This window comes from Pituophis catenifer, unplaced genomic scaffold, assembly GCF_029215685.1.
Source record: "Pituophis catenifer annectens isolate HBS135680 unplaced genomic scaffold, rPitCat1.0.hap2 SCAF_7, whole genome shotgun sequence".
NCBI classification, from domain to species: domain Eukaryota; kingdom Metazoa; phylum Chordata; class Lepidosauria; order Squamata; family Colubridae; genus Pituophis; species Pituophis catenifer.
In genome coordinates this window covers 75228950-75252697 of record NW_027256887.1, presented here as the reverse complement: position 1 = coordinate 75252697, position 23748 = coordinate 75228950, and the positions used below count along the sequence as shown (strand labels likewise).

The 23748-nt window shown below is 42.2% G+C and overlaps 1 protein-coding gene across 1 annotated transcript in view; it reads right to left on the bottom strand.

Annotated features, from left to right (window-relative positions):
* The window catches only part of IQSEC3 (IQ motif and Sec7 domain ArfGEF 3), a 65032-nt gene extending 53602 nt beyond the window's left edge, over positions 1 to 11430 (bottom strand). The window contains exons 1-2 of the mRNA XM_070947128.1: positions 10343 to 11430; positions 1821 to 1982 (exon numbers count right to left, since the gene is read on the bottom strand). Coding sequence (XP_070803229.1) covers positions 1821 to 1982; positions 10343 to 11430 — 1250 coding nt within the window. The remainder of the gene's footprint in view (positions 1 to 1820; positions 1983 to 10342) is intronic.
* Positions 11431 to 23748: the final 12318 nt, after the last annotated feature.

Here is a 23748-nt window from a genome sequence, read left to right as displayed (position 1 = left end):
GCACAGCCATGTCTTTGATGGTAAGCAGATTAAACTTTTGTTATAGCTGCTTAGAGTCTACCTACCCTGTCTCCCCCAAAATAAGACATCCCCTGATAATAAGTCCAATTTGGTTTTTGAGTGCATGGCAATAAGGCCAAGCGCTTATTTCAGAATTCAAAAAAATAGAAGACAGGGTCTTATTTTCGGGGAAACACAGTAGTAGTAAAAAAACAACTCGTCCATTCTTCCCAGCTTTCTTTGCTGCCTCCATTGTTTCTGGCTGAAATTTTTTCAAATATATATTTCTATTCAAGAATATCACTAGGGTGATGTCCTCCGGCTTGACACAGATCAAATATACAGACAAAAAGAAAACCTGGAAGTAGGAGGATAAAGATTCAGTTTACTATTTATCATAAGGAGCTAAGCTTGTAAACAGAACCACAACTACACTGCATTTCAATTCCTCACAGTGTTTCCCTTCTCTGTGATGTCATCGCTGCTTTAAGTATGTGATTTACCAGCACTGAAACCTTATTTAACTTGTGGACAAAGCGCTAAAATGCTCCAAACTCTATAATAAATTGTGGAGTAGACTTTTTGCAAGAGGACAACCGAGAAGCCAGGCTGTTCACTGTCCTGCGGCAAGCACAACATCCTTCCTCCATCCCCTCCCTCCCTTGATGTGCCTCCCTTAATTCATTTCTGTAAAACAAACTGTACAGCCAGTTTATTTCTCCTGGTGATGAGCTGCTGCTCTCATATTCTTTCTGCAGTGCTGATTCAGTTGGATTGTTCCCCACGTTCCCCACATAAAAACGAGCAGCAAATCTTACAAGGTTTCTGAAAAACAGGAGCTAGTAGGGAAGCAGGTAGCAACTGAAGTATATATCTATAGCAGGGGTGGGCAATTCATTTTTCAAAGGGGCCACATGAAAATTTATGTCCAGGATGTGAGGGGGTCATATCCATGAAAAACTGGGACTGTTTTTCATGGATGTGACCCCTCACTTCCTGGACATAAATTGTTTCAACTTCTATCCTCAAAAAGACGCTATAGGGCACTGCACACCAGAACAACTAGACACAAGGACAGTTTTTTTCCCCGAATGCCATCATGCTACTAAACAATTAACTCCCACAGCACTGTCAAATAATTTACTAAGACTGCATTACTATTGTTCTTCTCTTCCTTACTAGTATCTATCTCTTCCCACTTATGACTATAACCATGTTGCTTTTATCTTTCAATTTATATTGTTTTTACTTGTTTCCTAGTACGATTTGATAGCTTATTAGTAACCTTGACTATCACTAAGTGTTGTATCTTTTTATTCTTGATGAATGTATTTTATTTTCCTTATGTACAATGACAGCATATACACCTAAGACAAATTCCTTGTTTTGTGTCCAATCACACTTGGCCAATAAAGAATTCTATTCTATTCTATTCTATTCTATTCTATTCTATTCTATTCTATTCTATTCTATTCTATTCTATTCTATTCTATTCTATTCTATTCTATTCTGGAGGGCCGAACCAATAGGGTACTTATCCAACCAAGGTGGATAAGTACGCATGCACACATGTACATAAATTGAAAAAGAAAAAGCAGTCGCCTTCAAAATAAAAGCAATGTATATTGTGTGCATAGCACAAAGTGATTTCTAATTTCCAATTAACTTTATGCAGGCCAGACAGGGATGGCCAAAGAGCCAGATGTGCTCCAGGGGGTGCAAAATACCCAGATCTGACCTATAGGAACATTCTTAACCACGGTTAATAGCAGAAAGTGTGGCTGGTGATGGGGTAGAGGAAGCAGGTGATGGACACTTACTCCAGGACATCTCTGTTGAATTGTTTCTTGCTGTTTCCCAGAAATTCCCCGATCATTTGTCGGCTGAGTCCCTTACGCTGCAACAGGAAATGGGCCACTCCAATCGGTGTATCTGGTATGAAACCTCGAGAGATCAGGAACTGGATCCCCTTGTCTGGATTTCTGCAAAGAGCAGGGAAATAAAGGTGAGATGGATCCTTATAATTTTGCTTAGAACACAATTCTTGTCTAAGAAGAGGCTGTGAGCAGTTTTATATCAAAATATATTTTACTCTTTATACTGTTTCCATCTTCCCTTAAAACATGAACAGAATCCACAACGGGCTGAGAATCAGAGTCTCCACTAGATAATTGACCGTCAAGCTGAAAGTAAATTAATCAAGTACGAAATAGCTAACGGGAGAAAATCTTTTACTTAAACTATCTCAAACCCCATTAAAGGTGAAGGTTCCCCTCTCACATATGTGCTAGTCGTTCCGACTCTAAGGGTCGATGCTCATCTCCATTTCAAAGCCAAAGAGCCAGCGCTGTCCGAAGACGTCTCCGTGGTCATGTGGCTGGCATGACTAAACGCCAAAGGCGCAGGGAACGCTGTTACCTTCCCACCAAAGGTGGTCCCTATTTTTCTACTTGCATTTTTTACGTGCTTTCGAACTGCTAGGTTGGCAGAAGCTGGGACAAGTCACTGGAACTCACCCCATTATGCAGCGCTAGGGATTCGAACCGCTGAACTGCTGACCTTTCAATCAACAAGCTCAGCATCTTAGCCACTGAGCTACCATGTCCCCTCAAACCCCATTATCTAGACCTAATCCACATATCAAAGGAGAAGGTCCATAAACACAGAGTTAATTAAATTAGATTTCCCAGCAGAACTGCATGTTCACAAGAATACACACACAGAGACAAACACATGCCCCTCAAGTGTCACCCTAGACACTCTCACAAGTTCCCTTATATAACTATGTCACTGTACCCCATTTCTCTGCAGATGCCCCTAAAGTCAAACTCTTTGCTTTTAGGAATAAGTATTCCTTCTTTCCTCAGAGTGGTTATTTTTATTTAGTCTTGTGCCACCCCAAATTATTCTTCTGACAAGGCCATGTAAACCCTGGCCTTTTCCACAGTTGCACAATAGATGGCAGTGCCACCCATGGATTCCAATCAGGGGTGAAATCTACTTACCTTCCCTACCGGTTCAGAAGTGCATGCGCAGAGGGTAAAAAACAGGTTACTTCCGACGACTGGGCTGGTGGGCGGAGCTTCACGCTGCTGTCACTACCGGTTTTCCAAACCACCCGCCACCATCGCTACCATTTTGGCCGAACCGGGCCGAACCAGTAGCATTTCAGCCCTGATTCCAATCCACTCATGGAATGGAATGAACCTCTCAGCAACTGCTACATCCTTTCCATGACGCTTGGTTCCATCTTCCTTTTGCTCCAGTTATAAGAAGGGCGTTTTTTGCTTCTTCTTCTTTTTTTTTGCAAACAGGGAACAAATAGGTTGCCAGTGAGGAACAATGTGTGGAACAGTGCAACCACGGGAGCAAGACAACTGCCATGCCCTGATTTTGGCTTCTTGACATAATGCCCCGGAGGCAGGACTGAGAGCTAAAACACAGAATTGTCATAGCTGGAAGTACGCCATCTTGGCAAGCGGAGGAGATTCAGCTAACTCTCTCTTGCTTAGGACATGAAAAGAAGCTCGTGTTCATACGTATTTTTATTAGAGGGGTTAGAGTGAGGCACTCGTCAATAGCCACCTTATAGACGTCTAGTCAGAGTAAGAAGTACAATACCTGTAGTAGATGGGAGAACTAACTGTGAGAAAAAGCCCACTGAAGCCTTGCTTCGTTTCAGTTCTGAAATCAGAACATCTGGAAGTGTCATAAGGTTAGAGAAAAAAGAGCAAATACCAGAAAATTCACTGAGGGGGAAAATCCTGATATAGGCTCTTCTGCTTTAGAAAGTACTTATATGCAGTTTCCCCCAGGCTGAAAGGTAGCAAGGTAATCAAACTAGCAATTTCTTATTGAAGAGGTACAATGATTCTTACAGATTTCTCTTCCCTTTTCTTCTCATGCTCAGGAGTCTGACACCTAATACGTTTTATAAAAAGGCCTAAACATTTGTGAGCTACAGTTGATCATGAGATGTTTTGGATGAATGAGCTACAGCTCACACACACACACAAAAAAATATGGCTTTCAGTCAAATTTATTATTTGGAAAAGATGCTAACAAGCTTCTGGGTTTTGGTTAACGGTGGGGGATCAGCTGCAGTTGGAAAGCTATTTGTGATCCCTTTCCCAAACATTTTTTGTGTGGTTCCTAGCATTCTCTTCTGCTGCCATAAATTTCTAAAGGCTTTTAAAATGAAACCCAGTGATTTCAAGGCTGTGAGAGATGAAAAATTAAATGGCTGAACCATGTGACTTTGGCAGGACTATTGTCCTCTTTGATCATACTTTGCAATAGAATAGAATAGAATAGAATAGAATAGAATAGAATAGAATAGAATAGAATAGAATAGAATAGAATAGAATAGAATAGAATAGAATAGAATAGAATAGAATAGATGGAAGGGACCTTGGAGATCTTCTAGTCCAACCCCCTGCTTAGGCAGGAAACCCTATACCATTTCAGACAAATGATTATCCAGTCTCTTCTTAAAAACTTCCAGTGTTGGAGCAATCACAACTTCTGGAGACAAGTGGTTCCATTGATTAATTGTTCTAACTGTCAGGAAATCCCTTCCAACTCTGTTATTCTGTGTGGTAAAAAATATGTTCCAATGTCTTAAAGAAACAAGGAAATTGATAATAGTCTGCTCTGGCTGTGATAAATCACTTTTTACCTCCTTCTTTCCTTAAATAACTCCATTATGTACAGGTAGTCCTCATTGAGCGACCATCGCTCCTTTGTTTAACAAAATGGTGGCTAAGTAAAATCACAACTGTGTTTACAATCTTAGAGTTTTCATTTTTTTCCCCAGTTTTAAAACCTGTAAAAGTTGTAAATACGAGGATTGGCCATAAAAGTACTTTTTCATCGACTTTGTAACTGTGAACGGTTGCTAAACAAGGCAGTGGCTCAACAAGGGCTACTTGCCTTCGATTGCTTCTGAACAAGAGATGAATGAGTAAAAGTTTGCCATGGGTTGTAGCTGAAAGTATTCTTCCTCACCCCAAACTGCCTGTTACCATAGTTATTCCATCAAATACCTTGATGCTGTAATGATCTATGAAATGAAATTCATTCCTGACACATTTGCTTGGTTTTTTTCCTTATCCTTCCTGTTTTAAACTATAAATTACCATAATACGTTAGCTTGATAGAATGATGGGATACAAATGTAGCTCTGTCTGTCTGCCTCTAGAGAAAGAGAGAGAGAGAAAAGAAAGAAAGAAAGAAAGAAAGAAAGAAAGAAAGAAAGAAAGAAAGAAAGAAAGAAAGAAAGAAAGAGAAAGAAAGAAAGAAAGAAAGAAAGAAAGGATATGCTTCAAGTGACAATTATCTAACAACAATCAAGCACTATGAAGCGGTATAGAAGTCATAATAATAATAATAATAATAATAATAATAATAATAATAATAATAATAATAATAATAATAATAGTAATAAATGGTTGCCAATTATGTCACCACTCTTGGGTTGGTTTGACTAGGAGCGAGAGAGAGAGAGAGAGAGAAAAGAAAGAAAGAAATATCTCTTTTCTTTCTTTCTTTCTTTCTTTTCTCTCTATCTTGCTCCTAGTCAAACCAACCCAAGAGTGGTGACATAATTGGCAACCATTTATTATTATTATTATTATTATTATTATTATTATTATTATTATTATTATTATTATTATTATTATTATTATTATTATTATTATTTAGACTTCTATACCGCTTCATAGTGCTTTACAGCCCTCTCTAAATGGTTTACAAAGTTAGCATATAGCATATAGCATATTAGCATATTGCATTAGCATTAGCATATTGCCCCCAACAATCGGGGTCCTCATTATGTTGATTCAACGTGTTCATTCCACAGAATAATGACTCTTAAAATGTGATCAGTCCTAATTTATATTCCTGGTGGATGGTAGCTGAAGGCTTCACTTGATTGTTATTAGATGATTGTCACTTGAAGCATTTGTTCGTGGTTATATTTACTTGGCTAGTCTTAACGTGGCGAATGTTCAGGGGCTATTGGTAGGTTGCCACATGGTAATGTTGCCCCAGCATTCCTGCAGCATTATGCTGTGATAGGAATAGCAATTAGCAGCCGGTATCGCTTCTAGATTTAACTTGGCAGCTTTTCTTCCCGTTTTTTTTTTTTTTTCCCTGAGAAGTTAACCAAGTTGGTTGTTATGCTGTGGAATTTCTTCCCTTCTCCTGGCTTCCCCCTCTGCCTACAGAGATGGCCGCCCACACATTGCCACTATGAAAGCAACGCTGCATAATGAGGCTTCCTCTGTTCCAGGGATTCCACCCGTTCGCCAAGGCATCTGTTGCTGCTGTTTGAACTGCCGACTCATAAGTACATTCAACCAATGTCGCAGGAGGCTGTCACAATTCAGAAGATTACCCAGTAATTTTCTCATATGGGAATTTATACAACCGAAGCCAGTGATGGTATTCAGCCGGTTCTATCCGGTTCGGGCAAACCGGTAGCACTGGCGGCAGGAGGCTCCGCCCACCCGCCCGGACGTCATCACGTCCCGTTTTTAATGCTCTGCACATACGCGTGCGCTCACATTTGCGAACCGATAGCGAAGGTAAGTGAATACCACCCCTGAACTGAGTTTGGCAAAGGCCATACAAAAGACCAGGGACCAAACGCTTTATAATATACAGGTAATCCTCGACTTGTGACCACAATGGAGCCCCAAACTTCTGTTGCTAAGCGAAACTATTGTTAAATGAATCTTGGCCCATTGTACAACCATGTCACTGTTCTTGCCACTGTTGTTAAGTGAATCTGGCTTCCTCATTGACTTTGCTTTGTCAGAAAGTCGCAAAAGGGGACCCCACATGAGCCCCAAGACACTGCAACTGTTATAAATATGAGTCAGTTGCCAAGCATCCAAATTTTGATCACATGACCATAGGGATTATCCCAGGAGTGAAATCCAGCAGGTTCTGACAGGTTCTGGAGAACCGGTAGTGGAAATTTTGAGTAGTTTGGAGAACCAGCAAATACCACCTCTGGCTGGCCCCAGAGTGGGGTGGGAATGGAGATTTTGCAATATCCTTCCCCCAGGAGTGGGGCGGGAATAGGGATTTTGCAGTATCCTTCCCCTGGAGCGGGGAGGGAATGGGGATTTTGCAGTATCCTTCCCCTGGAGTGGGGTGGGAATGGTGATTTTGCAGTATCCTTCCCCTGCCATGCCCACCAAGTCACGCCCACCAAGTCACGCCACGCCCACCGAACTGGTAGTAAAAAAATTGGGATTTCACCACTGGATGCAGCAATGGTTGCAAATGTTAGAAAAGGGTCATAAGTTTTTCAGTGCCACTGTAACTTTGAACAGTCACTAAATGAACTGTGGTAAGTTGAGGAGTACCTGTAATGGGCCAACCTTCTCCAGCCTGAGGCCAACTAGATATGGAGGGTTACACCCATCATTCCCATCCATAAATGCCTAGGAATTCTAGGAGCTGAATTCCATATATCGGGGAAAGCTCTCCCTTGGGAATATCTACTGTAGGTAAACCGTAGGTTTCATTAAATCCTGTCGGGAAGTTTTATATCACCCCACATGTTACCATTTATTAGTGAAAGCAATAAAGTTTGTTGCTCTGCAGGGAGCAGTTCCTATTAACTAAGACCTCATGCACGCAGTCTTATGGAGGAAAGGAATAGCATTGGAACCATTTGGCAACCAGAAGTCATTTTTTTTTATTATTATTATCACCAAGGGTATTGCACAAGAGGTAATTAATTCCAATGGGAAAGCAGGAGAAAATGCAGACTGCCATTGCGATTAAAAAAAAATAGGGAATATGTCCATATGGTGAAAAATAGTGGGATATTACCAGTTCTAAACATTTACCGTAAATTCATTATGTGCCTCAGCATGCGTAAGTCATAGGCCAAGTCACTGGTGACTAAACTAAATTAAAGGGATTATATATAGGATTTTAAATAGGAACAAATGGTATTATTACATTGCTGGTTATTCTAGCCACGGCATTCTGAATGGCTTCTTTCTTAAGGCTGCCTTTCAAATGGATATTAAACAATGAGAAAAGATGAATTCGCACCTAAGCCCATTAAACGAGTAAGTAGGTCATTTATTTATTTATTCATCCAGTCATTCATTCAAATTCTTCAAAGCATCCCTGTAGAGTTATTGGGCATGCAAAATAACATCTCATTAAGCAAGTGTTATAAGAGATATTAGCAGGCTGCCTTGCCTCTGAAGTTACCAGCCAGCCACAATTGCAAGCAAAACATCAGGAAATCTGTTATCTAACCATGGTCACTAAACCCTGAAACGCATTGCTGCCTGATACTAGTGGTATCTTTATTCAGTTCAAAAAGTAGCCACAACAGTGATACGAATAAATATTGTCTCTATTACAAGGTCAGGGGTAGACGATCTGAAATCCCCAGGTATTTTGGATTTCACACCTCCCTGTTAAAAAGGGACATACAGTACGTGCTAGTCGTTCCTGACTCTAGGGGGCGGTGCTCATCTCCGTTTCAAAGCCGAAGAGCCAGTGCTGTTCGAAGACATCTCCATGATCATGTGGCCGGCATGACTAAATGCCAAAGGCGCACGGAACATTTCCCACCAAAGATGGTCCCTACTTTTCTACTTGCATTTTTTTACGTGCTTTCGAACTGCTAGGTTGGCAGAAGCTGGGACAAGTAACGGGAACTCACCCCATTACGCGGCACTAGGGATTCGAACTGCTGAACTGCCAACCTTTCGATCGACAAGCTCAGCGTCTTAGCCACTGAGCCACCACATCAACTCTTTAATTCTACTTGAATCTTTTCAGTGAAGAAAACTCCAACAATTCTCTGAACTATTCTGCTATTAAATTGGTCTAATAAGATTCCCCACCAACCCCCCCAAACACTTCCTTGAAATCTACCATTCTGTAATTTAAAATCAGTATTCTATATCCTGACTCTCTGGGTGACCTCTTTTGTGGGCCAGATCCTTGCACGAAGACAGGTACAGTATCGTTATTCCCTTTCTCTACTCTGAGCTAAAGATTCAAAGTTCCATCAATTTCTATTAGTAGAGGTAGTCCTCAACTTACAACAGTTTCTTTTGTGACCATTCGAAGTTACAACAGCACTAAAAAAAAAGTGACCATTTTTCATATTTATGACCATTGCAGCATCCCCATGGTCACATGATTTACATTCAAATGCTTGACAAGTGACTTACATTTATGACAGTTGCAATGTCCTGGAGTCATGTGACCTCCTTCTGCAACCTTCTGACAAGCAAAATCAATGAGGAAACCAGATTCACTTAACAACCAACCGTGTTACTCTGCAGTGATTCACTTAACAAATGTGGCCAAAAAAAAGTCGTAAAATGGGGCATAACTCATTTAACAAATTTTTCACTTCATAAATTTTGGGCTCAATTGTGGTGGTCATAAGTTGAGGACTACCTGTATCCCTTATTTCTAGTCCCTTATTTCTAGTCTCCAGATCCCTTGAATTCAGTTTGTTTAAATACTTTTTAAGCATGGTTCTCAGAAGTGGCACAATTATTCTAGGCTGGGTCTAGTCAGAGCAGAATATAGGAAAGCCATTACTTCTCTTCAAGTCCATGCAGAATCCTCGGTCCTTCGAAAGCTGAACCTCTAAACCAGAAAATCATACTGCTGGGATAAGCCACACCTAACTGTTCTGACCTAGGCTCCCTTAATAAGAAGGAGGCAGGAATTGATACCGGCAAAACCTCTTTTATTTACACGACTGTGAATTACGTTCATTCACAGTCAGCAAGGTTTGTCCAAAACGTTTTTCAAAGGAATATTTCTCAACACACCTTATCTCGTTTGGCAAGCTGCCACGTAACTTGTTTCCAACCGCAGTACAAGGCCAAACTTGGCACAGAGTCTCTTAGAGTCACGGAATGAATGAATGGTTTCCTGCAAAAGCCCGCTCCCTGTTCGCTCCTCTTTTATTTCCTATGGGAGGGGCCAATCACCTCCAAGGTGTGGCTTTACTCCCGAGTCGACCCTGCTTTCTGAGTTGCTCTTGTCTTCTGGCAGCTCTGCGCATGCACACACTAGGAACGGGCTCCAGTTGTTCCTCTGCCTCACTGCTGCCTAGCTCCCTCTCTGCCTCCAATGCAGAGCCCTCATCCAAGCTTTCCCCAGCCCCCAGGACTGGCCCAAGTTCCATCCCAACCTCCTCACTGTCCGACTGCTGCCAGCTCTGCTGGCTGCCGGCGGGCCACAACACTATCCTAATTGTTTCTGGTAGTCTCTTGTTTTGATGAACTCAGGAAAGCTACAAGAGATTTTAAAGAGGTGTTCTTGTTAAGTCACTTACATGTTAAAGAGATTCAGCCCAATGCGGTACAGCCGTTTCCTCATGGTGTCCGTGGAAAGTGTGGGGGATTTGCAGACAGCTGGATTCTCACAGTGGTACCGTGGGAGGCTCAAAATCATGGCTTGCAGGGCTTCCTTTGAGGATAACTCTGAAGCAGACTTCGCCGAGGTGGACGTACTGCTACTGCTCAGTTGTTCCAAATTGTCTACATTTTCAGCTTCTGATCCCTTGTGCTGCCCAGTCCCGTTTTCAGAGCCAAACTCGAGTTTTGGCATCATCATTTGGTCTTGCTCAGCCTCCCCTTTCTCCAAACCGTTGGTGTTGAGATTCCCCTCGGTTATTGGGTGACTGTTCTGGAAGGCTCCAGCATCAGGCTGCCCTTCTGAAACAACTTGAAGATCTTTATCCTCTTTCTCCCCTTCCACAGGGATTTCTTCTATTTTGGCAGCTGGAGAAATCCCAGCCTGACTACTGTTAGCCAGGCAGTTTGCCATAGACACCGAGGTAGATGAGGAGACGGAGATGTTCTTGTTGTCTATTTGGACAGTGACATCCCTGAAGGCCATCATGAGCGTGCTGCTGCTCTTTGGTAATGTGTCTGGCAGCAGCCCTTCCTCCTTCTCTTGGTCCTTCAGTTCCATGTCCAAGTCTTGGTTTGGTTGCATGGCACTCGTACTGAAGGTCTCTCTTATCTGATAGGAACTGCCATCTTGAAGGGAGCACATCGTTTTCAGGCTCCATGTGCTAAGCGCGTCGTCAATTGATTTGGCCAAAGATTGAACTTGCTCAGTGAAGGAGTCTTCCAGTTCGGTCAGGGCCCCACTAATGGTTACTGGCAAAGAGGGAGATCTTACCAAGGGGATGCCAACAAAGTTATAGCCTTCCACTAGAGCTTTCTCAGCAGAGAAATTTTCAGAGTTCTGGACTCGGAGTTTCCTCAAGGAAATCCGCCGGGGCATGCGGCTCTCCAGTAGAGAATTCCGGATCTTCTCAAAGTTTTTGCTGAGCTGGTACTGGCGGAAGGCAGTCTGAATTGTGCAGGCTGCTCTCCGAGAGACCAAGTGGCCCCCATATTTGTGCTCTAGCATTTCGATCTGAAACACACAAACAAGATTTTGAAAATTAATTTGTGAAGAGTTTCAATTGGCTACTTTCTCATACTCTCCTGGTCTCTGAATATTAATATTCTTCTATTTGTGAAATGCTTTTGATACAGTTCATTTTTTTTATTGTACACTGCCCAGAGTCATGTTTGTGAAATGGTTGGCTATATAAATATGATGGCTGTCTGCATAAATTAAATTACTGTATTTTTCAGAGTATAAGACGTTCCAGAGTATAAGACACATCTTAGTTTTTGGGAGGAAAATAAGAAAAAAAAAATCTGCCTCTGCTTACCAGCATCCATTGGTATTCATCTGGCTAGCATCCTGCCAGTGTGTGAGAAAGTTGAAGGCTGTTTTGAAACTGAAACAGTATTTGCTGTGTGAGCAACAAGGAAGGAGACAGCAAGGAGCCTGGGCGTGGCTTAGCTTTGCAGTTCTGAGTCTGTGCTGAGCTCTAAACAGTCTGCTACTCAAAACTGAAACTGAAACTCCTCTTCTCTGCTTGTGTTTTGCTTGTATTTACTACCACGTTGGAAAACCTGCTTTTGGTATTGTAAATTTACTTCATGTGTTATATTATATATAAAGAGAAGCTATTAGATCCTGCTGAATCAGTTACTTGTGTGTGCTTTCTGGATGTGATTACTGCAGCAAACTCTGAGTCTTTGCAGCAAATAGCAAACAGCCAGGTCAGCTTCAGCACCTTATTGCAGCCTGATTCAGCACGAGCAGCTGATTGGCAGGTGGATTGACCTCCCAGAATACCCCCAATCAGATGTTCCAAGCTGCAGGGATTGCCACAGACTATCGCCATCTCCGTGCCTCACGTTTTTGGCTACATTCAGTGTATAAGACACACCCACATTTTCACCCTCTTTTGGGGGGGGAAATGTGTCTTAATACTCCGAAAAATATGGTAACTTAAATTAAATTGTTTTTTTTTTTTTAAATCTAACTAACTGTTAGATTAAAAATCTAACTGGCAGATATTTAACCAATCATAGTTTAGTACATCATGAATTACATATACAAGTTTTCTTCGCTTATGTTGAAAACTGGGAAATATCAGTTTCTACTGTACAATGTTAGATGAAGCAAGTCTGTATGTTGCAAAAACTTTATATATGTATGCCTATGAATCAGTTTTGACCCCTGGCAACTACTTGGACTAGTCCTTGTAGTTTTCAGAAGAGGTTGGCCATTGCCATTTTCCTAGGGATGAGAGATAATGTCTGGCTCCAATTCACCCACTGAGTTTGTGCCTAGGGTTGGACTAGAACTCACAGTCTCTTGGTTTCTATCCTGGTGACTTAACCACTACACCAAAGTGGTTCTCACATCTTTAGGATTATTCAGTGAAGAGTATCTACTTATTATAGGATTATAAAGCAACAACTGAGACTCAGTCTCTAAAATAATGTTATCCGAAACTCATAGTATAGAGGAAATTTATTTTGAGCTTTATTTTTATAGTCTTAATGTCTAAAAATGGTAATCTAAAAACAATGTGGTTCGTCACTGAAGTAGCCATCAGGTTCTTAGGTCTACTAATGTCTGAATAATCTAAGACTGATTATTTCAAGAACTGTCTGCCTAAATGTGGTATCTTTAGACATTTTAGGACAACTGCCATTAGAACAAATAAGAACTGTTTTAGAGGTTGTACTATCTGACCATTTATATAAATAAAAATGTAAATGTCCATTTGTACATAACCGCACATCTCCGAAAGTTCTTCACCGATTGCTTTCAAATTTTGACACAACATTGCATTCGACTACGGGCGTGTTTATATATATCTATATTATATACATGTCACACCTGTGACAGGTAAAAACATGAAAAACATTGGAAAACATTGAAAGACATTGACAAACATTGACAAACATTGAAAAATAGCACCATCTCCTGATGTAAAACCAACATGGCAGCCTCCCAGCCCTGATTATGCTCAACAGATTTCTGCTCCTTATATTTACTCTCCATATTACTTCCAAGAAACTGCGCATTTGGAAGGCAGAGATGCCCATATCCTGCCACTAGGCTCGGCAGGTAGGCAGCCGGCCGGCTCCCCGCCGGGAAACCCTCGCAGCCGGTGCTTCTAGGGCTGGGCGGGGCCCACCCAAGTCTGGCTCTGACCTCCCTCTCCCCCGGCCACCCCGCGAACTAGCCTTGCCCGCCGCTGCTGCCCATCCCCCTTGCCAGCCGCTCTCAGGGCTCCCTCCAAAGAACACTTGGCAACGAGGCTGCCTGGGTCCGCTGAGCGGGAACCCTCCATCCCTCGCCTGACCCGAATTGCATCTGGCCCAGCACTACCACGGGCCCTGAGGTCAAAAAGACCAGCCGCTAACCGGCGCTATGCGAATCCGGTCGGTGAGCAGGAGATGGAGGCAACTGGAGCCTCGGGGTTGCCTTTGACCAGCGCCACCTTTGATTCCCAGGTGGGCGCTCTGGCAGTTCATGCAACCTACATGAAAATTTCGGCCTCTGGCAGAAAAGGGGCTTCGGGGAGGCTTCGGGGGGTGGAAACGGCCAGGAGGGAGGATGGCCAGCCCGCCTTTGTTTCATCTGGAAGAGCGGGGGATTTCATCATTCCCCTCCCCTTGGCAGGCAGGGGAGGAGAACTACGCAACAGGGATCCAGTGGCTCCTGGCTTTGCCGCTTTCTTCCTTCGGGCAGGAAGCCCCAAACCAGCCTTGAACCCCTGCTGCACCCCCTCCCTTCCCTTCCCTTCCCTTCCCTGCTATGCATCTCCCCGTTGAGCCCCCAGAGAACATCTGTGTAGGGAGGATGGAGGGAGCCTCCGAGTTTCTGCTGTAGTGCAGAGAGCTGCAAAGGCCTGGCCTGAAAAGCTAAGGGTGATGGTGGGGGATGCAGAAGAGGCCGGGCCAGAGACAGAGATAAACAGAGAGAGAGGGAGAGAGAGACATAGAGAAATACAGAGAGATGGGGGGGGGAGAGAGACATAAGAGATACAGAGAGAGAGGGTGGGAGAGAGACACACACAGAGAGATACAGAGAGAGGGGGAGAGAGAGAGAGAGAGACATAGAGATACAGAAAGAGGGGGAGAGAGAGACACATAGAGAGATACAGAGGGGGAGAGAGACATAGAGAGATACAGGGGGGAGAGAGAGACATAGAGAGATACAGAGAGAGGGGGAGAGAGAGTCATAGATACAGAGGGGTGGAGAGAGAGACATAGAGATACAGAGAGAGGGGGAGAGAGAGACACATAGAGAGATACAGAGTGGGGAGAGAGAGAGAGAGAGAGATACAGACAGGGGAGAGAGAGAGAGAGACATAGAGAGATACAAAGAGAGAGGGGGAGACAGAGAGGGGGGATTTTGTAGTTCCCATTGTTATTTAGCAACCGGTTCTCTGCCCTAATCACCACCTGGCTAGGCATGGCTCGGGGGCTGTCATGTGACTGATGAAAGTGAGTGACATCGAGTTGGCCACGCCCACCAAATGTTCGTGGAGAGTTTGGAACTTCAGCCTCGCTCTTTTAGCCCAGCGGAAGCACCAAACTGGGCCACAGCAATGCGTGGCCGGGTACAGCTAGTTATTAATAAAAACGAGACAGTAATTTTCATATTAGTACAACTCTGAGCTTTTTTGTCTCCCTATAGTCAATGGCAATGATTCCCTGAGAAGTTTGCTTAAGAATAAAATATCACTGGGCTATTAGATATGGGCTGCAAAGATATGGGCAACCTCCAAAAGACACAGAAAACCTCAACTCTTTGCTGCCATCTCCTGAACACCCAGATTCTTTCACCCACATCTGAAAGCTCTACAGCAGACCAACATTCTTTAAGTGAGAAAGGCTGGGTTAAACAATCTTATTTCCCAATGATGGCACGATTCCAACATGAATTTTGGTTGACAGTGTCCTAAAGAACCTTTTCATCCCTTACAGGATAATTTGTTTTTCTGGACAATCATCAATGCTGGATAAATTTCAATTGGGGGAGGAAGGGGAAATGTCCCCCCCCAACCAAAAAAAGTCATATGAACCATCAAACCCATAGTAGGATAAATCATGATATTCAAGTTGAGCAAGTCTATAAAGCAGGGGTGAAATCCAAAATTTTTCCCTACCGGTTCTGTGGGCGTAGCTTGGTGGGCATGGCAGGGGAAGGATACTGCAAAATCTCCATTCCCTCCCCTCCTGGGGGAAGGATATTACAAAATCTCCATTCCCACCCCACTCTGGGGCCAGCCAGAGGTGGTATTTGCCGGTTCTCTGAACTACTCAAAATTTACACTACTGGTTCTCCAGAACCTGTTAGAACCTGCTGGATTTCACCCCTACTATAAAGGGCCATATCTGGACTGATAATGGCACTTGTTCAGTGACAACAACCAAACTAGACTTCTTATATAGTGGTATCTTGGTACTCAACTGCTTTGAAACTCATTGAATATGGTACTCAATGCATTTTGACATGAAAATTTTGTCCTGGTACTCATCATTTGTTTGGTACCCAACGCACAAGCTAGAACTTGGTATCAGCTGCCTTGTGACTCACTACATTATTCCTTATGGCAAAAATTTGTTTGGTATTCATCATTTTTGGTAGTCTTCGCACCACCTGGAACCAATCAACGATGGCTACCGAAGTACCACTTTATTAGAATTGATTGTACCTACCTCATTCCTTAGAGCAGGGGTGTCAAACTCGGGTCGTCATGGCATCGTCACGTGATGTATTGTGACTTTTTTCCTCTTCGCTAAACCAGGCATGGGCGTGGCCAGCATGTGATGCACCCGGCCTGTGGGCCATGAGTTTGACACCCCTGCCTTAGAGGATCTTTGTACAAATAGTCTTTTTCTTCATATCTTGTTGATAAAGGCTTAAAAAGGAAACCACTGAAGGATCTCTCTATCCTCACCATATATCATCCCAGGATTGGTCCCCCAAATGTTCATTAAGTAACAGTGGTGATGACTGCAGTGATGTGAAGGATAGATAGCAATGGAGAACAAAACAGAAAGGATAAACAATAATTATTCCCCTAGAGATTTACAGCTTGTGTTTATTGAGACTGAAGCAGTTTCTTGCTTCTCCTGATAAAGGGCTTTTTCCTTCCAAGTTCTGATGAAAACTGCTGCCCACCAAATTACAATGTAAAGCAAGAAAATTGGAGAAGGAGATACAAGCCACAGAGGTCAACTTTGCATTAATAAGCAGGCATAGAATTGATCCTCCAGAAATAGGAGCGAGCGCTGCTCTCCACCATTACTAATCACCTCCTTACTCAAATCTTTATTGAGATAAAAAATAAAAATCTTCTGTGAACCCTAAGTTTGCTTTCTTAAGGAACACTTCAGAGGGATTCATGTGCCTTTCTCCATCCCGACTCAGTTATTTGCTTCTGTGCATGAATACGCAAATATAAACACACACACACACACACACACACACACGAAAATGATAATTGTGCAAAAAATGTTCATCTGCAAGAAAAAAATAAGCTATATTTTCAAAATAGCCTCAGTACGATTGATGGGGAGGGCTAAGATCAGTGGTGGGCTGCAACCAGTTTAACAACTGGTTCTGTGAGTGTGCGCTTCGTGCACGCACTCGGGCTTTGAGTGCGCACACACTTAACGCGTTTGGGTGCAGAGTTCAAAATACAGCAATTTGAAGCTCAGCTGCTTACCTTCTAAGGCAGCCCCGGTAAGTAGAACAGAGGAGGGGCGGAAATCAGCTGTGCCACGCGAATCAGCTGAGCCAAAAAGGAGGAAATATAGGACAGGATATGGCAGGTGGGTGGGCGGGGCCAGCTGATCATCGGAACTACCGGTTTTCCCGAACCGGTCTTAGTCCAAGTCTAAGATCTGCAGTGAACAGGGAAATGATGTCAAATCATCGAATCATATGGCTAGAAGGGACCTTGGAGGTCTTCTAATCCAACCCCCCGCCCTTGGCAGGAGACCTTATGTATCTCAGACAAATGATTGTCCAGTCTTTTCTTGAAAACATCCAGTGATGGTGCACATGCAACTTCAGGAGGCAAGTTGTTCCATTGGTTAATTGTTAATGTCAGGGAGTTTCTCCTTAATTTTAGGTTGTATCTTTCCTTGATAAGCTTCCACCTGTTGCTTTTTTGTCCTGATCTCAGGAGCTTCCAAGAATAAGTGGACCCTCTCTTCTCTGTGGCAGCCCCTCAATATCAGAAGACAGCTACTCATGTCACCCAATTTTTTCTTCATTAAACTGGACACACCTAGTTCTCTTAGTCTTTCCTCATACAATCCATCCTGCAAACCCCTTATCATCTTAGTTGCTCTTCTCTGCACTCTTTCTAGAATCTCAACCTCTTTTTTGTATTGTGGTAAGCAGAATTGGACCTTGGGGAGGCTTTTATGCATGTGGGTGGACCAAGGATTTTGTCCCAGAATTGTTCAGTATGTTTAACTATATTAAATCCAGGGGTGAAATCCAGCAGGTTCTAACAGGTTCTGGAGAACCGGTAGCGGAAATTTTGAGCAGTCTCGAGAACCGGTAGCAGAAATTCTGAATCGTTCAGATAACCAGCAAATGCCACCTCTGGCTGGCCCCAGAGTGGGGTCAGAATGGAGATTTTGCAATATCTTTCCCCCAGAGTGGGGTGGGAATGGAGATTTTGCAGTATCCTTCCCCTGTCACGCCACCAAGCCACACCCACCAAGCCACACCCACAGAACCGGTAGTAAAAAAATTTGGATTTCACCACTGATTAAATCTATTTTAGGGCATATGCTATAGCTTTATATACATTTTGTCTCAAAACAGTAAGAAGCTGAGCTGCTGATTTTGAATATTTATGATAAAAAAACCAGCTGCCAAAACAGTCTCCGGGTTCTCATAAAGCCAAGGACGGCTCCCTTCTTCCAGCATTTGAGATCAAAATAATAGCTTTATGAATTAATTATAATCATTTACAAATGCTGAAATTAATATAGTGCATTTTTCTTTTAGTTATATTGGGTTCTTAGAGTGGTTCAATATACAATTTTCCACATGTCCATATTACTGATTCTCGTGTTCTAGAAATATTTTGAGGAACAGATCACATGACATTTTTCAAGCTACACTCTGAAGAAACACAATAAGCCGTCACACATTTAATTTGACCAGGTATTTATATTTTAGGATAAAATTGCTACAAATCCTGATCCAAACCTCTCTACGTGGAGCTTAAAATAGTTGTTTGGAGTTCAAAACATGATTTTCCTAGAACATTGTAGTGTGCCATTTACAATACATTTATCTGACTACAGGCCTAATATCGCAAGTAGTTTAACAGATAGCTCTGAATACTCTACCTGAGGGCTTTATTCTTACAAAATTCATAGGCAGATGTCAATAAAGATCATCATGTCACTGTGTTCATAATACTGAGAGGAAATGCCACCTGTGTAATTATCTGAGATTTCTGATGAAACGACATCTTTTCTGGGAAGGTATATGCAGAATCTTTCAATCCCTCATGCTAGACGTAGGAAGATATAATTACTAACTTGAAAGAACAGAAAAAATGCCCTTTAATAAAAAGCAGCACAAAAATTGCCAATCAAGTTATCAACCCTGGCAATGCAACTTGATGAATTAGAGGCAATGACCTCTTGTGACATACACTTTTCCAATAGAATGGCTTAACAGAACATTTGCTGTTTTCTGCAGAATCTGTCTGTCACCGGGGAAGAAAGCAACACACATTATGTTAGCCACAACTCATGTTACTGAGGTTATTATGATTTATTAGATTTACAGTAGGTCTCACTTTATCAAAGTGGCCTATTTCAGAATACTTTCTCCAATTCCTCTTGTGAAGGAAGTTACTTCCTTAAAATCACCCAATGAGCTTCTATGCATGCCGGCATATTAGAATCTGAATCCCCCCAGATCTAGTCCAAAATCTTAACGCTACAGATAGTCCTTGATTTACAACCTTTCATTTACTGACCAAAGTTACAACAGCACTGAAAAAAAATGATTTATGATAATTTTTCACACTTATGACCTTTGTAGCATCCTGATGGTCATGTGATCAAAACTTGGCAACTGGCATGTATTTATGAAGGGTCATGTGATCCCAGGGTCATGGGATCACCTTTTGCGACCTTCTGACAGGTGAAGTCTATGGAGAAGCCAGATTCACATCACAACCAAGTTACTAACTAGAAGCAGCAGTGATTCACTTAACAACTGTGGCAAGAAAGGTGGTAAAATGGAGCAAAACTCACTTAACAACTGTCTCGCTTAGCAACAGAAATTTTGGGCTCAATTGTGGTCATAAATCAAGGATTATGTATATACTAGGATTGGGGAAATCCAAGTTCAAGTCTTCTGGCATGCAAAGAATCTCATTGGGTGATTCTATTTTTAGCTTTGATGGTCACTCTCCCTCAGTCTAAATTACTTTACACAGTTATTGGGGGATAATATTAACAGGGATCCCCATATAAGCTGAGGAAGGAATTCTAATAAATTGATTGAAAAGCAGGCTATTGTCACACTGTGTGATTCTTTTGATTAGATGTGATCTAAACCGAATCTTAAAGACATTTCGTGATATACTCCAGTGGAAGAAATCTTTTTTGGCTCATTGCAGGGGTGACTACTTTATTCTGGATGAGGCACACTTGATCTTGGTAGAATGCCAAGAATTATATTATAAGAAGTAAGCAGGGCAAGGAGAAAAAGAGTGAAAAGTAAAATTATAATTGATTTAATTTAAATCAAATTTAATCCAATCTAGCAATATTATGCTCCATATATTTAACAATTTTCCTCTTCTGGCATATAAAATTTCAAAATAATGGCGTCTCTTGGAGGGGCTGTTACAAGCCATAATCAGAGACAAACACAGAGACAGATCTGTGTGCATTTTGGCTTGGTAGCATAACGTCCTAGTTAGATGCTATTTTATTTTCACACAACAATCACAAAACTAAAGGCAAAAGCTGGGAAGATTTCGAGTATCTGAGGCTGTGTGGGGAGATGTTTGACTCAGTAGAGCATCTCTTCATAACAACTGGACAGTTTGGGGGCACGAATACCTATTTTGCAGAGTTTGTGTGAAGGACAAAACCAGTTGTTTTGATTCATATCCAGTATGAAACTGGAGTGTTTTGCTCCAGGAATGGACCAAAGCACAGGCATTCTATTTGAAAGCAGTTTTGGCAGGGGTGGAAAACAAAGAAGGGACAAAGACATGAGTGCAGTTCCTGAGAGAAGGGTTGGGTGCTGAGAAGATCGGGATAGGCTGGGCAGTGAAATATACTCGGCTGGGAGCTGGAAAGTGAGAACCACATGGTCTAGCCTTACCCTACTCAGTCCATGAATCCTTCCGGATTTATGTTTCTTCCAACATTTGGAACAACCAATAGCAATAGCAATAGTACTTAGACTTATATACCGCTTTACCATGCTTTAAGCAGTTTACAGAGTCAGCCTATTTATTGCCCCCAACAATTTGGGTCCTCATTTTACCCACCTCAGAAGGATGGAAGGCCGAGTCAACCTTGAGCCTGGTGGGATTTGAACTGCCAAATTGCGGGCAGCCGACAATCAGCAGAAGTAGCCTGCAGTACTGCACTCTAACCACTGCGCCACAAAGGCTCACAAAATATGGTTCTGCCATTATTTCTACCAAGCCGTGTCCAACCCAGAAAGTTTAATCTGGACTTCTGACCTTTTCCAGATCTGAAACCGAGCAAGGTTTTCATTTTATGCACAATTCCAGATGGCAGCAAACAGACAAAAGAGACCAAACTTTGCTATCATCTAGTGATAGGCTGGATTTTTAAAGCCCACAAATAAATAGCTATATTTTTTTTTTTTTACCTAGTGGCTTTTCTGGACTGGTTCCTCCTAGGATTCTATTCTTACTACCTTACTTGAAATTTCAATTTTGAACTTTTCTCGTTTAAAGCCAGTGTTACCGTTATGTAGTCAAACTGGGAAGTTGTCTGAGGAGGCAGAAGCTGGATGGTATGGGGTGACAGGCCTCTACTTTATTCCTAAATTCTCTTGGACTGTCTTATGCCTTTTTCTAAACATATTGTCTTTGGGTGCACTAGAACACTGCACGGCTTCAATTAAATTCAGCTGCCTGTCCAATTTAATCCAGTAGGTGGAACTGGACTGGCTAGTTATCACGTAAAAAGCTGAATCTTGTTCTTCTTAGAATCTATCAGAAGAAGAAGAAAAACCAAAAAGAAGTATATTATCTTGTCTGTTTTGCTTCGTAGGAGAGAAAGCCATTCCTTTCGTGCCACAGAGTAGCTTTGGAGTTTTTTGACAATAGTCTCACAAAATGGATTTACTTATTTATAACAGGGGTGTCAAACTCAAGACCCATGGGCCACATCCGACCCATGGGGTGTTTAGATCTGGCCCATGGGGCCATTCTGGAAACAGCAAAGGACTGGCCCGCAGTGCCTCTGCCAGAGAAAATGGAGCTCGGGACAGTTCCATTGTTGTTGGCAGAGGGCTGTAGGAGGTTGTCACAACCGAAAATGGGGCCCAGGGAGGCATGTACAGCCCCTCCCCTCTCCATTTTTGCTGGCAGAGAGCTAGCAAAATAAACTAAAAGCGAAACAAAACAAAAGGAGAAATGTTTCCCCTTTTGCATTCCAGCATGCAAGAAGGGACAGGAAAGGAGAAAAGGAAAGAGGAAAGACAAAGAAAATGAAGGGAAGATGGGAAGAGAGCAAAGAAGGAAAAATAAGGGAAGAGGGGAAGGAAGAAGAAAGGAGAAGGAAGGGGGAAGGGAAAAAAAGAGAAGGAAGGAAGGAAGGAAGGAAGGAAGGAAGGAAGGAAGGAAGGAAGGAAGGAAGGAAGGAAGATTATAACGAGAAGGAAGGAGGGTCTGAGGGAAGTCCTGCCTTAGCTCTTGGCCACCACAGGTGTCCCTGTCCCTCGAGTGACATCGAGTTGGCCATGCCCACCCTGGCCCCCTGAAGTCAAACACAACCCTGATGCGGCCCTCAATGAAATCGAGTTTGACACCCCTGAGTTAGGCTCATTGGTGGTGTGGCCAATCACATACACACACAAAAGAAATCAGTTTACCACAAACCAAATTGGTAGAGCTACATTCTGCCGCCCCCATCCCCCATTTCCCCAAGATCCCTATTTCCCTCAGGACTTTCTTTACCTGTGTCCACTCCTAGCCTATCTCTTTTTATAGGAAATTGAGTATATTCCAAATAAACTGCTGTGCAACCATCAACCTATTTATTTATTTAGGAAGGATGTCTCTGAGCAGTGACATTTAAAGAAATATATAAAAATGCTGCTGCTTCCTCTGTACTTTTTTTTTAAAAAAATGAATACCATATACGAAATAGCCCAGATTACCGACCCGATTTGGAAGAACCCCTTTTCCATTTTTGTAATGGAGTATCTGACATCTAATTGAGTAACAGACTAATGAAAGTAATTGCCTACTATTTAAAAACTCCCCTTCTTGGAATTTTCTTCTGAAAATAATGATTAACTCAATATATTTCTGGATCCCAACACACAAGCTATGTGACAACTTGAAAGTCTAAAAGAAAATGGAGGCGACTGGGGAATCGCTCTAGTTAAGATGAAAGACTTTTGTCAAGAGGCTGTTATAAAAGATTCAGGCCAATGGAACAAAATAAAAAGAAGCATCAGTCCTGGATCCCTGTAGATAAATTCCAAATATCTTAAATATACAAGCATGCCCAGTATCTCTGAAGGCAAGAAGAAGAATTATGAGATTCTAGATGGAATGTAGAAGAACTGGTTACAGTTTAACATAAGAATAATATCAAATTCGGTTGTAGGTTTTCTTTTTCATTTCATTTCAATTTATCTGTCCTTTGCTTTCATCACTAGAGTTTGTATTTTATGTTTCACTGCCATTGGATAGATAGGGCATCAGATAGAGTCTTCTAACTAAATAATGGAAAACTCTTTGCTAGATTGCTGGCATTTAGACAAACAGTTCCACTAAGCTTTATTCAGCTTTGCCCAGTGGTGAAATCTAAAATTTGTTACTACCGGTTCTGTGGGTGTGGCTTGGTGTGTTTGTGTGTGGGGGGGTGTAATGTGACTGGGTGGGCATGGCCAACTTTTTTTTTACTTTGAAAAACATTTTTTCTACAACCTCTTCAGCCCCTGCTATATTTCACAGCCTTGATATCGGGAGTGGGGAAAGGAGGAATAACAATTGCAATGATCCAATTGTAGACAATTAAGTGCCGTTTACTCATCTCTCATATCTTTTCTACCTATCCAATCCCTCTCCCTTTTTAAGGGGTTGCGCTGGCT